Source organism: Scatophagus argus, chromosome 5, assembly GCF_020382885.2.
Source record: "Scatophagus argus isolate fScaArg1 chromosome 5, fScaArg1.pri, whole genome shotgun sequence".
Classification (NCBI taxonomy): domain Eukaryota; kingdom Metazoa; phylum Chordata; class Actinopteri; family Scatophagidae; genus Scatophagus; species Scatophagus argus.
Genome location: NC_058497.1, coordinates 4411007 through 4424380, shown reverse-complemented (window position 1 = coordinate 4424380; position 13374 = coordinate 4411007). Strand labels below are relative to the sequence as shown.

Here is a 13374-nt window from a genome sequence, read left to right as displayed (position 1 = left end):
GTATTTTCTTAGCTCTTGGACATTGTATCTGGTTAAGCAGCTGCCTGAAAGCGTAGACTCAGTAGTAGAGAGAGGCTGCATCTTTTCTATAGCATACAGTGCTCTTAGTTTAAGTTGTTCCCAGGTCACAGGAGTTGGGCATCGGTTGTTTGGGTGGAGTGCCGCTGTTTTTCTCAGTGGATCGAACCTCTGAGTCAGGGCACTTTATATTTTGCCACAGTATTTTTGTGTTTCTGCTGGACAAAAGAAAAGTGAGGAAACTTGTCATGTCCATCACCTTAACGCATGTCCAAACGTATCCACGTGTAAGATCAGTTTTTGAGCATTAATCAGAATCAGAATCAGAATTCCTTTATTTATCCCTGAAGGGAAATTCTTTTTCGTACAGACATTGCACTTGCAGTATTCCCGACCAAGGAAGAAAAGTGAAAGGTATAAAAATAGGATAAACGAAACACGATAAGTATAAATCTAAAATCTAAACATGAACATGAAGAGTAGACTATGGCTACACAAAAAAAAAATAACAAAGTAACAAGAGTAGAAGAGCCATTAGAGCATGCAAAGGCTGTAGCATATGGTATATTTAATGATGGTGCTCTGCTACGTGTTTCATTAGAAAGACTGAGCAGAATTTGTACAGCCTGTTTGGGTTTTCAAGCTAATTTCTGATAAGCAACCATGTATTTATATTTATATATTGCTGTCCATGGTCTTTCCCAACCACCCACATTCTCCATCTGTGTGATATTACAAGTTATTTAAGGCAGTTTACTACAGCTGTAACACACCAGCACAATATTAACATCATCACTTGGGATGATTTTTACTGTGTTCAAGTAGTTGTTAGAAGCCTGCTGTCACTGTTCGTTAGGGACACATGGATATCTTTGGTGTTTGTGTCCTCACTTCGCTCTGAAGATTGGAGCAGATGTTACTCTTACTTGGTGTTGCACTCCTTATTTATTTCTATCTATTTATTTGTCATCCCTCTCCATCTCTTCGCCTGTCTTTTCCTGTCGTTTGCTGAGTGCCAGAGTTCAGTATTGATGTAGCTCTTGTAGCTCTAAAGCGAGTGTTGCCAAGGTGCTAAACTGACATGACAGGGCGATAAAAGAGCATTGGAGATCAATACTGCCATCATTTACCCTGCCGTACTGTCCTCTCTGCCTCCACCTACCACACACACTCACTGATAAGAGACTGATTTTCTTAACACACTTTCTCTTTCATATCTTTTCCCCTAGAACCACACATATTATTTGCATTTTATCTTGGAGTATACTTACATGTGGCTTTCATCTATTGCAGGTATTAAAAGTAATTTGCCTTTGAAACATGTTTTCTATGCAGTTATTTAGTCATTAATGAAGGCAAGAGGGCGTGTCAGTGTTCTGAATGGGAACCAAGTCAGCAGTGAGCCCCTGCTCACATGACCCAAGTAAGAGGTCACATAGGTTCCCTCACATGACCTGTGTGTGTGTGTGTGTGTGTGTGTGTGTGTGTCTTTGTCAAATACTAACACACTTGTGGATGCAGTAAAATCCAGTCACTGAAGCCAAGACAGGCACACGGGTGGACACATACAGCTGTGCTACCGAAGCAGAGGTACTTCTACCTCAGAGGGTACCTCAGTAGTTGCCACACACTGAGTCACATCTGAACTCTTTGTGTTGTGATTAAGAGTGTGTGAAAACCAGGTAGCAAGCAAGCAGAGAAGTTGACAGTTTAGCTAAAAATACTGCATAAATGTTTGAAATGGGCAACTAATAAGCTATATAGAAAAGTAACAGATAAAAAGGTGAAATGGCTTAATAGTAGCTGAAATGGATTAATGGTAGAAAGTTAGCTAGAATTATTCTCTTCTTAAATTTGTGAGATAAAATAAATGGATGAAATTAATAGCTAAAAACAAATGTTGAAATAGTTAACCAGAAATAATGGATAAATGATTAAAATAGATGAGCTAAAACTAATAAATGGATATTAAGTAGCTAAAATCACTGAATAAATAGTTGAATGTTATAGATTAACAGTTGAAAAGGTTATCTGACATGGCTTTGTGTTTCTTTGTGTACGCATTGTGTACCTGAGTTCACCTGATGGGGCTGTGGGGGCACAGCGATAGTTGACATACACAGTAGGCTATGAAGTGCAAATTCAACTCAACAATGGACTGGTTGCACAGTAGACATTTTGACACAGTTGTCCCAGTAATGATGACAGTGAGCCACCACGTGAGTGGAGGTGTGAGCTGCAGCTGGATATAGACACTGTCTAGACAGATGATGTGTGTGAACTGCATGCCAAGGCCTGTGCTGTTCGAAGTAGAAGATCTCCTGCAGTTTTATCAATGGGCATCTGTTGTGTTCTGCACACGTTCTTCCTGTTAGTGGCCTCAACATGTGACATCACTCCATATACGTGTGAAAGAGAGCTTACGCTTCAGTGCAAGTAAGGCTTCTTTGGAAGTCTGGTCATATGACTTTTGTTACTGTGGAAATGTAAAAGATTCCTGTTAATGGAAAGGATGGTAAAAAGGAACATAGGGGTGGGTTGGAAAGTGAAACATCAGCTTCCTCAATGCTCAGACAGACAGCTGTGTGATTGTGAAACAAAAGTTGTAAAGTCTCATGAGGTGCAAAATCCTGTTTTATTGGTGTTTTGCCAAGGACATTAGTCCTTGCTTTGTCTTCAGTTAAGTTGAGATCATTTGGTTTATTGAGCCTGACCAGAATTGAGCTGATATGAGTGTTATCTTTCTGGAGAAAATGTATAATAATTTCTCAGAAACACTAGGGAAATTGTCACTGACAAGAAGCAGAGTTTGTCATTTTAAACTTGAGCTGGTTATGGGGTAGATTGCTTCATATTCGTCAATGTGTGTTTCTAATCTTTTAGGAGTTCCTGCAGAATTTTCTGCATTGCGCAAATGAATCTTACCCTGTGATAAAATGTTAATTTCTGAAAGTTACTCCTTTCACCTCCCCAGATTAGAACAATGGTCTACTTGTGTGGCATGGGAAAGTCACCAGACAACATTTGACACCAAAATTACAAGAATGCACCAATTTGCTGGCCAGCAGCCACTACCAAGAGTTGACCAGTTGGCAGTAGTGACAGTGACAGTTCCTTTCATTTTCTAATGGAACACATAGGAGCTTCAATGCATTATCTGTTTGTAGGCAGTGTGTTGCATTGTTTCATCTTCTGCTTGCAGGAAAAAAACATTTTCATTCACCGCTGTTTCTGCAACATTAAGTCGTTTTACCCCTAGAAAAAATATTACCAACAATACCTAAAGTGCGTCATAAAAACGTATTGATTTTCTGTAAGGAAATTGAAGAAAGACCTTTATTTATCAAGGCACAACAATTTAAGGAACATCCATTCACCAAACGCAAATTGTTCTAGAAATGAGGAAAATTCTGCTCATCCATTTCATGAGCACATACCTATACAAAGAAAGCATTTTATGAGCGTTACCCTCACATATCTGTATGTGAATACAATCGTTATGCACATCTTTTTTTTTTCTATTGAAAGCAAAGACTCCGAGGACAAAATACCGTCTTACATTTATCGCAGCCAACAAGTTGTTCAAGCCAACTGCAAATAACACTGTGACACGCAGGCAGGCAGGCAGGCAGGCAGGCAGAGGCAGGCCGGCAGGCAGGCAGGCAGGCAGGCAGGCAGGCAGCAGGCTTCTTGTCATTAAATTATGAACACAGGCAAGCTAACCAAATTATCATGGATTAAAATGTAACTGCTTCTATTAAAGTCATTTGTCATGTTATGGTGCCACCACACCACCTATCAGGGAAGACTTCACGCCTGAAACAAGACTCCGGGGTAACTGGAATGATGGCAGTATCTCGTTATCTGGGATGTCACTGTGGGATGGGGTGGGCAGCCATGTGTTCCTAACCCTAACCCTGACATTGAACACCCCTTATAAAGCTACCAGCCTTTATAACCTCATGCATCCAGACTGGTGTATAAACAGATAATGTTTGACTGTCCACACAGTAAAACATCACTGTAATCATATTTGATTATGTATGATTCATAAACACAACCTTACAGTGTGTTATACATTATTTACTGTTCATACATATGTGCAACTCATTCAGGTGGCTTTCAGGCTGTTTTAACTCAAGGCCTGGTTACTAGATTTCTCCTGGATCTCAAAAGCTTCATCAGAAGAGATGGCTGAAGGTGTTTAGAAATACTTCACTAGGTAATTAAACACAGTAAAGCTTTTTGTGTACCTATCTGCTACATCACAGTGTGTGGGAAACCATTTTTCCATATTACTTGTAAATACTAAAGGGTTAGCATGGTGCTAGTGCTAATGTCAGAGTCACAGGTCAGAGCAAGTTTCCAATAATAATTCCATAATGAAAGCAAAAGAAAAATTCAGTGACTGTTTGTAATTTGTCCAGAGGGTGGCAGTCACGCTCTCTTAGCAACCAGCCATGCTCCCTTTACAGGAGAGATGTAGTGTAACAAACTAACCTTTACATAAGTTATTCCAGACTGCTACCCTCTGCAAATTGTAGTTCTGCATCATAGCTTTAAAAAGCAAAGCGGTTAAGATTATATTTAAAAGTGAATGTCAGGGAGGTGGGAGAGCAGCCAATGAAAATAATTGCACTGCATTGTGTGTGTCATGAGGTTATTTATTCCAGGCGTGACAGCTTCAGCCAGTTCAGACTTGGTTTTAACATGAACTATTTCATACCTCAACAGCTGTCACTCCTTCTTTGTGCCCTGTTTGAGTTCTCCCTGGTCATGGAATTCCTGGAGAGTCATGGAATGATTTGGTTTCGTGATTTCTCTCAGAGCCACAGAATTTGACAAAATTTACTTTAAAATTATACTTTAACTTCCATGACACATTTAAGTACATTTTAGCAGTATTCCAACCAGGCAGTGCAGCTTTGCCATGGAACGTTGTGGATTTTGCAGCCGCTCCGCAGTGGGATCCCTGTGACTGTGAGATTGACTGTGCAGATGCACTGACGGTACTGAGTTTCTTAGCAGCTGTATGAGCACATTTTCTGCTTCACAGCTATTAACACTGCAAAGAAAATGAAAGTCATTTGGATGTAAAAGCCGTACAACTGGTTTCCAGGTCACTGTTAATAGAGCGACCCCATATTTTGTCTGTTTTGAGATTATCGCTGATGATATGCCACTATTGTAAGAGGGCCGCTCATGATGGCGATGAGAGCTGAGGGGATGTGAGATAGAGGGGAATCTATTAACCCTGTGTGACCAGTTAGCCAACCATGACAGATTGCCCTGTCGCTACTTTATCAAGCTCTTTTGGTAGTGTGTGTGTGTGTGTGTGTGTATGCGGATTAGGAACTTAACTCTAGACTTAAAGTACCAGAGTGAGGACGATGACTCATTGTGTAACTGCACAGTTTATTATTTTAGGACTGGTTTCATGCCTTAATACTGACTGCATCGTTTAGTGTGTGTGTGTGTTGTTTGTGCACATGATTCCACAGTACTGTGCGTCTGTGACCCGTGGGCTAATCCGCCCTGTGCTATAGAAGCTTTTGTATTAATAACTGACTTGATAATTATATTAATTTGAATCTGCTGGGCCTCCTTTTGTTGTGCTATCTCTGACATGCAGCCTTGTCAATGTGTGTGCAATCCGCACCCCCCGAAGTGCCTCTGTCTCTCATCTCAGTGCTGCTGCCCCACTCACATCCACACACACGCGGAGTCTAATTCTTCTCACTTTTCGAGAAAAACCCTGTCTTTTGTCACAGCTTTTTTCCTCTCCATCCTCCTAAAAAACATTCTGTATATCTGTCGTGTCTCATGTCTTGTCACCCACACACTGTTCATTTCCATTCCTCTGTTTTCCTCTTCTCTGTATATTTTTTTACTTTCCAGTCATGAATTTTGTTCACTTCTTTACTCATTCAACATCTTCTCTCTTGCGATAACCCCCACCTGTCTCCAGGATTTTCTCGAGAACTCTAAATCTTTCTCGGTAACTAAAGGACCTCCTTTCCGAAAGGGATTAAAGGTTCTGGTTTCTGGTTTGTACTAGTAAAGGTCGCTGATTGGTGAATACCATTTTTAATAAATTAACTGATTAAACTGATTAAAAACATAACAACAGCTACAGAAAGTCGCTTTCAAAATAAAACAGAGGTACAACCAATTTCCAGAACCCAGAATGGCGTATGTTGGGGTGCCAATTGGGGTTGACGCTCCCCAACTGGTTAAATGAACAGTTTGACAGTCGTACCCACAGCACAGAGTACAGAAATCAAGTTGTCTCATAAAATACACTGTGTCTCTGGCAAATCAATGTTTTAATGTCTTCATATAAAAGCAAGGAACTCTACACAATTTCAAACTGACATGTATGATTTTCTCCTTTAACTCAGTGAGAAAGTGAATAAGTGTATTTCCCAAAAGGTCAAACCACTCCTTTCTAAAGAAACAGGTTCGGATTTGTATAGTCACACTTTCTTTGTCACCTTCTTATTCTGGAAGTGCAAAGGCAGAAACATGAACGCACTTCTGCTTTTTATGTAGTCCATGAACCTTTAGCTCATCTTGTTCTTGCTGTCGTTGGGCAGAAACACACACTCACTCATCGCTTGTCCTCATTCTCTCAGACTGTAGTCATTGTAATGCAACAAGTTCAGCATCCCTTTTCCCTTCATCGTCACTCCTTCCTTTTCTCTTTCTGCCCACTCTCCCTCTTTTCTTTTCTCTATTGGCACTATCACCCTACAGCAGCATTTTGGCCTCTCTTTCTCCTTTCTTTCTGCTCTCCTTGTCTATCATTCATCCATCCATCCACACAGCAATGCTCCCTCCTTTTGTTATTCGCCCCCTATCTCTCCACTGCAGAGATTCCACTCACTTTCACCTGTTCTCTTTCTCCCTTTCCTTCTGTCCTGTTTGTGTTTCTTTTTTTCAGGGTGTGTGTGTGTGTGTGTGTGTGTTGGGGGGTGGGGGTAACAGTACTAGCAGTACAGGCCAAGTCTTTCAAAACATGTCTAGTCAGAAGAGAGACAGGGAGGATTTGGGTGATGGTGCATTTTGATATTGAGCCTTTATATTTAAAATTAATTGGTGTCTACTTCCTTTAGTCCGTAAAAGTTATGAGGCACTTTCTCATAATTGATGAATACCTCACCTGTGAACATTGTGGTTTCATACAAGCATTGATTAGCAGAAGTCCTGATGTCACTTCTGGGCTAGACATTGTCTTTGGTAAGCTCTCACTCAGGCTTTCTTTCATCTGTCATTTTGAAAAAATTAAACACTTTTTTGGGGCTTACTGTTCATATTTTACAAGACCTGATATATTGGTGTTGGTGTATATGTTGTACAATATACAGGTTCATTTGACCTTAGAAACATCTCACCACAGGTTAAATTTAGTTAAATTAAAGTTAAATTTAGTAAAAGTCAGAGGCGGGGTACATCCTGGACTGGTCGCCAGTCAATCGCAGGGCCAACACACAAAGACAAACAACCACACACTCTCACACTCACACCTAGGGGCAATTTAGAGTAGGCAATTAACCTAATGTGCATGTTTTTGGGGTTGTGGGAGGAAGCCGGAGTACCCGGAGAAAACCCACGCGGGCACAGGGAGAACATGCAAACTCCACATAGAAGGGCCCAGACCGGGATTCGAACCTGGAACCCTCTTGCTATGAGGCGACAGTGCTAACCACTGCACCACCGTGCCGCCTGATGAAGATCATATGATATGAATAAGACCTCCAAAATGGCTTGGAAACGGTCTTGTGGCGAGCCTGTTTTCTCAAACGACAACTTGTTTGGATTCACAAAACTACAGCTCTAATGGTTTGGTTTGGTTTGGTTTGGTTTTTTTCTGTGCCTCACTATAGACTTTTATTGTCCCACAACTGCATTCATGCTTTTCCTGTTTGACCCTGAATATCAGGAAAGAAAGCTTGTATAAACAGATATTGGTATCTCATGTCAGTCAGCCGCTTGTTAAAAGCATTGTGGGAAAATGATGGAGTAATACAAAGCAGTGGCTGGAAATTGGAAGCTAGTGCAAAGAATGACTGAATAGAGCAGCTGAAAATTGGAAAGGGTAAAATGGAGAGCAGCCGTAAAACTAGATGAGAAGATCTGGAAAAAAAGTGATAAACATTTTAAAATGTGAATAGCAAGACGGGCCCTGGAAAATCTGAGAGGTGCAGAGTACATGTGAAGAGTTGAGAGACTGAGGTAGGGAGGAACAGAAAAGGAATGTGTGTGTGTGTGAGAGAGAGAGAGAGAGAAAGAGTGTGTGTGAGTGTGAGTGTGGCCTTGTTAGTTATTGATCCCATTTAATAATCCTTAACCACAGTGTGCTCCCCCGAGAGCACTTAACTCTCCCTCTCCCTCCTTCCCTCTCTCTGGCTCCTACAACCCCCCTCTGTTTCACCTTCTGTTTGCCTCCTCTTCCTCAACTGCTTCTTTATGGGGTTGTATCTCTTCCTCACCCCTGGTACACCATGGCTGCACTTGAAAAATACCTCCATGACCAAGGTGAAGTGAGGCTAAAGACCAACACTAAATCCCACTGGTAACGGGCGTAGGTCTGTGCTGGTGCTTTTGTTGCTATGGAGTCGATTCAGTCGTCTCTAAGAGGCCTGAGCTCATTCAAAGCAGACCCGGGCCAAATACAGACTCTGTAAAGGTAACGTGGGTCTTTTGCAAATTGAGATCCACATGTTTGGGCAGGTACTGTTCAGACTTTTTGAAGTGTGCTCTGAGGATTTTGCCACTGGCTTATGCTTACAGAAAGAGTTCTTTGTTTATCCCTACTGGTGGACACAAAATTGTCACCTTTTTAATGTCTTTCTGCTTAGGTATTGCTTTTATGCTCTTATATCATACCCTTTCAGCTTAAATTCAAGACCAGAAACACAAATCAACAAAAAAAATAATGTCAAAAAGTCTTTTTTCTATTGTTGATAACTCAGCAGTCATATTATCTCTGTTTCTTTTATTGGCCCTCACAGGGACACCGTTTTTCATGAGGAGTCTTACCTCCTCGTGAAACGATTATTTTATGTCTTATGTGTGTAAAGCTCTGGTGCAGCTTTTAAAAGTTTTAAAAATAACCCTGATGATGTCATAGTGATGCTATCAGGATTATCTCTGCTTGGAATCGAGACGTCTAATGATGGCACCTTAAATCAGCTGTCACTAATTAAAGTTAATTCCATGATTAACTAGATGACAGACCAAAATTAACTTGTAACTTGTCTGTACTTGTCAGAGATCATTAGTGAGGGAACAGCCTCAATTCTGTACACCGCTGTAGTTCCCACAACTATACAATAATGTGATTTGTGTTCTCTCTGTTGGATCGCGTCAATTTCAGGTGTCAGAACCTGATTCATATCATGTCACTATTTTATTCTTTTAAACTTTATAATGGTGATCGAGAACCTTCAGTATCAAGTGGCTCACAGAAAAACAATGTGTGCACAAATTTAGCAGCCACCGATATTTGTTCGATGTGTCAGATAACATTTAGTTCAACAATGTATCTGACTGGACTTCAGGATCAGGGCCAAAAATGTAATTGTGACATTCCTATTGTGGACAATATGGACTACCCAAAAACACTAACTCAAGATATTATCATCTTTTTAATATTGTTTTAGTGTTGTTAAGTGTTAGCAAAAAAAAAAAAATTATTTACACATTTAACACACAAAGCAACGTTAGCATTCCATTGATGTTGTGTTTTTGTTCAGCCGACAAATGGAAATCCAATATTTCACTTTACCTTTTGGCTCGTTACCTGTTAGATACCTGGCTTTCTTCACCAGGTAGTTGCTGTGGGAAACATCTGTCTGCTGCTGCTGGAAGAAGGGTTGATGATAGCAGAACTGAGTGAAAGCTGAAACAATGAAATGAGATATGTTAAAAGAAGGATTATTAATAAGTAGGCAATAACTGACTTTGGGTTTGTCATCTTGTGTGACTCCTTTCACATTACACAGGATAAATTAATTCCCCATTGATATAGAAAATATTGATTAGTGCACCTTTAATGCTATTTTATAGGAAATCCGAATTTTGAGGTATCTGTATGTGCATGAAAGTGCACATACTATAGTTCTAAATCTAAATTTTTCAACTTTAAAAGGACACAAAATGACTGTCATCAGGTTATATCTATAAATATCTGTGCTATACCTGACTGCAAACATCCCTAACTGCAAACATGAAAAGAATGGCAAGCACAAGAAAAATGCAGTAAGAGCTGGTGTGCTTGTAATGTAGATGGAAGGGCTCATAAGAGGGACTAACCTTAGAATTCTGCAGAGAGTCGTAGTATTGACTTACAGCACCATCAGGTCCATGTTCCAGAGACACAAATGATCACATAATGGTGCAATGAGCATAACAGTGATGTTTGCCATAAACTGAAGCCATCACAGTAACTAGTTATGATCCCACTTGAGCATTTATTGGACATTCTTAAGCCTTTTTCTTCAGGATCATTAAATTAGATGATCCGGAATTATTATGTTAGTCCTGATGAGCAGCGACCTCGCCCTCTGAGAGCTGAGACAACCAGGATCACAGTAGACCAAGCGTGGTTCGTGAGAAGAATTCTCACACCTCAGCTCACACACAGTCCTGTTCGGCACTTCATTTTTCATCCTGTTTGAAAAATCGAGGATAATTAATCCATAATGTTCGACCAAAGCACTGGTGAATTATCAGAAGCACAAACACATGAAATGATGGATTAAAAGATGAATACGCATGAATACACAAATGAGGGCATGAATAAAAGTGGTAAACAAATGAGCTGAAGGATGAAGCGGCCCGGGAGGCACGAGAACAATCGGCCAAACAATCTCTGTGGGCTCCTTTTAGTCCTTTTAGCTTTGTTTCCTCCTCGTCTCTAAACGAGCTCCTTTTAATCTGTCACTCGCTCCCTCATGCTTTTGTTCTCCTCTTTATTTGGGTGGCAGAGCTCATTTCAGCTAGATGATCTGATCAATAATTACTATCCAGGCCACACGCACACACACACACACATATAAGCAATGCTCCCTCGGTAATGAATACACAGCGTTGGAAAAAATTATGAAACACAGAATACATGCAGTTCATTATGACCCAACACATAAACAGCCCCCCCCCACACACACACACGTTCACGCACACACACACCCCAACCATTTGTCATTGCTGTCACCCAGTTTGCAGTGGCTTTGTTTTTGAGAGCCAGTTTGGAAATGTCAAGCTTTTCAAGATTTATTTTGCTCCCGCTGCACGTCAGAGAAATTAATAATCAGCCTATAAGTTTTGACCCACATCATCACTCACATCTCTCTGTCTCTGTCCCTCTCTCTCTCTCTCTCTCTCTCTCACACACACACACACACACACACACACACACTTAAATTCCTCTTCGTGCATAGGGTCATGCATTTTTTTCAATCTTTTTTGCAACAAACACACTGAGAAGTGTACCTTTTTTTGGTATAATGAATTCGTCTCAGCCACTGATCAGAGCAGTGGTTCATAAACTTTCCACTGCAGTACCCACGTCACACACACAGGCACACACACATAACACGCACACAAATGTCAAATAAACAAAGCAGTTGGCATTTCCCAATTTCAAGGGTGATGTTAACTTCTCCGCAGAACCTTTGTTTAGTTGATTTGTGGTAATGCAAAAGCCTCTCTCTCTCTCTCTCTCTCTCTCTCTCTCTCTCTCTCTCTCTCTCTCTCTCTCTCAATAAGTGCACGTGAGCTGTATGTATATATGTTTGTGGACATCTGTGCACACACAATGTCTGCCTCTCGGGCTCCATGTGAAATAATAGTGCGCTCAGATCTTTGGATGGAGTGAACAATACTTAACAGGGCCATGATAATAAGTATTAAAATCACTGGACCTGAAAGAAAACGTGGTGAGCCTCTTAATTACAAGAGAAATAAAGACAGAGAGAGAGAGAATGGGCAGTGGTAAGTAGAAATAAAATGAGAGGGAGAACTGAGACAGAAAACTAGAAAAAAAAAAGCCATGAGTGGGTTTTAAAAACATCATGATGAGGGAGATGGAGGTGATGAGGGAGGGGTGTGTACTGAAACACAAAGAGAGATTGAGATGGATCAGGAGAGAGAGAGAGAGAGAGAGAGAAATACTTTGCACTCTAATTCCCCTCCCCCTTGCTGTGTTGTATTGAAAAGAGGTGGGGGGGCAGGCTGCAATCATGCACACCCTGCTGTGGTTTTTGTCCTGTTTGATCTTTTTTTCCTCTATGTGTAGTGCAGCATCTCCTGCACACACACATGCACACACACACTTGCTGGAGTGAGGATCTCATCATTAGGCACCCTGGCAGAGTAATCATCACTTCCTCTTCAATCCTGTTCTTTTTCATTGGACACGTCCCCCCACCCCACCCCACCCCAGAACAAATGAGTCTGAAATGACACACCTTTTCACACCACTTGATTTTGATCTCTTGATATGAATGCGGTACAGTGAAGAGTTTATCTGTTTATGGCTATAGAGACGATGGGTGTCTTCTGTGTGCTGCTGTTGCATGTGGAAATTACATGTGGGTTTGGTCCTTATTTGTACTTCTGTTTCTCTGCCATTCTAAATTCACTTTTTATGATATTTTTTATGATAGTATCAGTGTAGAAACACACAGCACCTTCTGGAAGTTATTGTATGCTCAAGAAGAAGAAGAAGATGATGTCATTTGCATGTGCCATCGTCAGGTCAAAAGTTTAGCATGCAGTCGTGCTACACATCATTGAAATTTAAATTATTTGAAAAAGACACACAAAATAAAACTATACTAAACTTAGTTCGCTAAAACAATTATAAATCACAATATATTCTACGCTTTCAGCTATATGACATGATTTCTTCCATCAGAAGGACTTTAGTCAGCTGTAAAGGAGATCCTTTGATGAGGGCTGAACAGATTCATCCATAGGACTTCCCTTCTGTTTTAAATTTAAAGTTAAGGATGAACGTTTGTTCTGGAGCTTGGTATTGGGAAAAAAAGTCATATATTGTTACAGTTACTGCTCCACAACTTCAACTGCCATGCACGGTTTATAAAGCAATCTTTTGTATTCTCCAAAACTTTACAGTGTGCTGCTGCAGAGGGATTACAGCTTCCTAAGAGACATCAACATCTGGCACCCCTTTGTCACAATCGGGGTGTATTCCTCCACTCTTTCCGCTGCCATGAGCAATCTTATTGGAGCTTCACGCATCCTCTTCGCCCTGGCCAGGGATGACTTGTTTGGTAGGTAGCACAACCATTTCCTGTAAGGAACCAGGGTCCTCTCAAACTGCTCTTG

The 13374-nt window shown here is 40.8% G+C and overlaps 1 protein-coding gene across 1 annotated transcript in view; it reads left to right on the top strand.

Moving 5' to 3' along the window:
- zgc:153039 (uncharacterized protein LOC767698 homolog) overlaps positions 1 to 13374 on the top strand; it is a 55495-nt gene that overhangs the window by 9356 nt on the left and 32765 nt on the right. The window contains exon 7 of the mRNA XM_046388444.1: positions 13162 to 13319. Within this exon, the coding sequence (XP_046244400.1) occupies positions 13162 to 13319 (158 nt within the window). The remainder of the gene's footprint in view (positions 1 to 13161; positions 13320 to 13374) is intronic.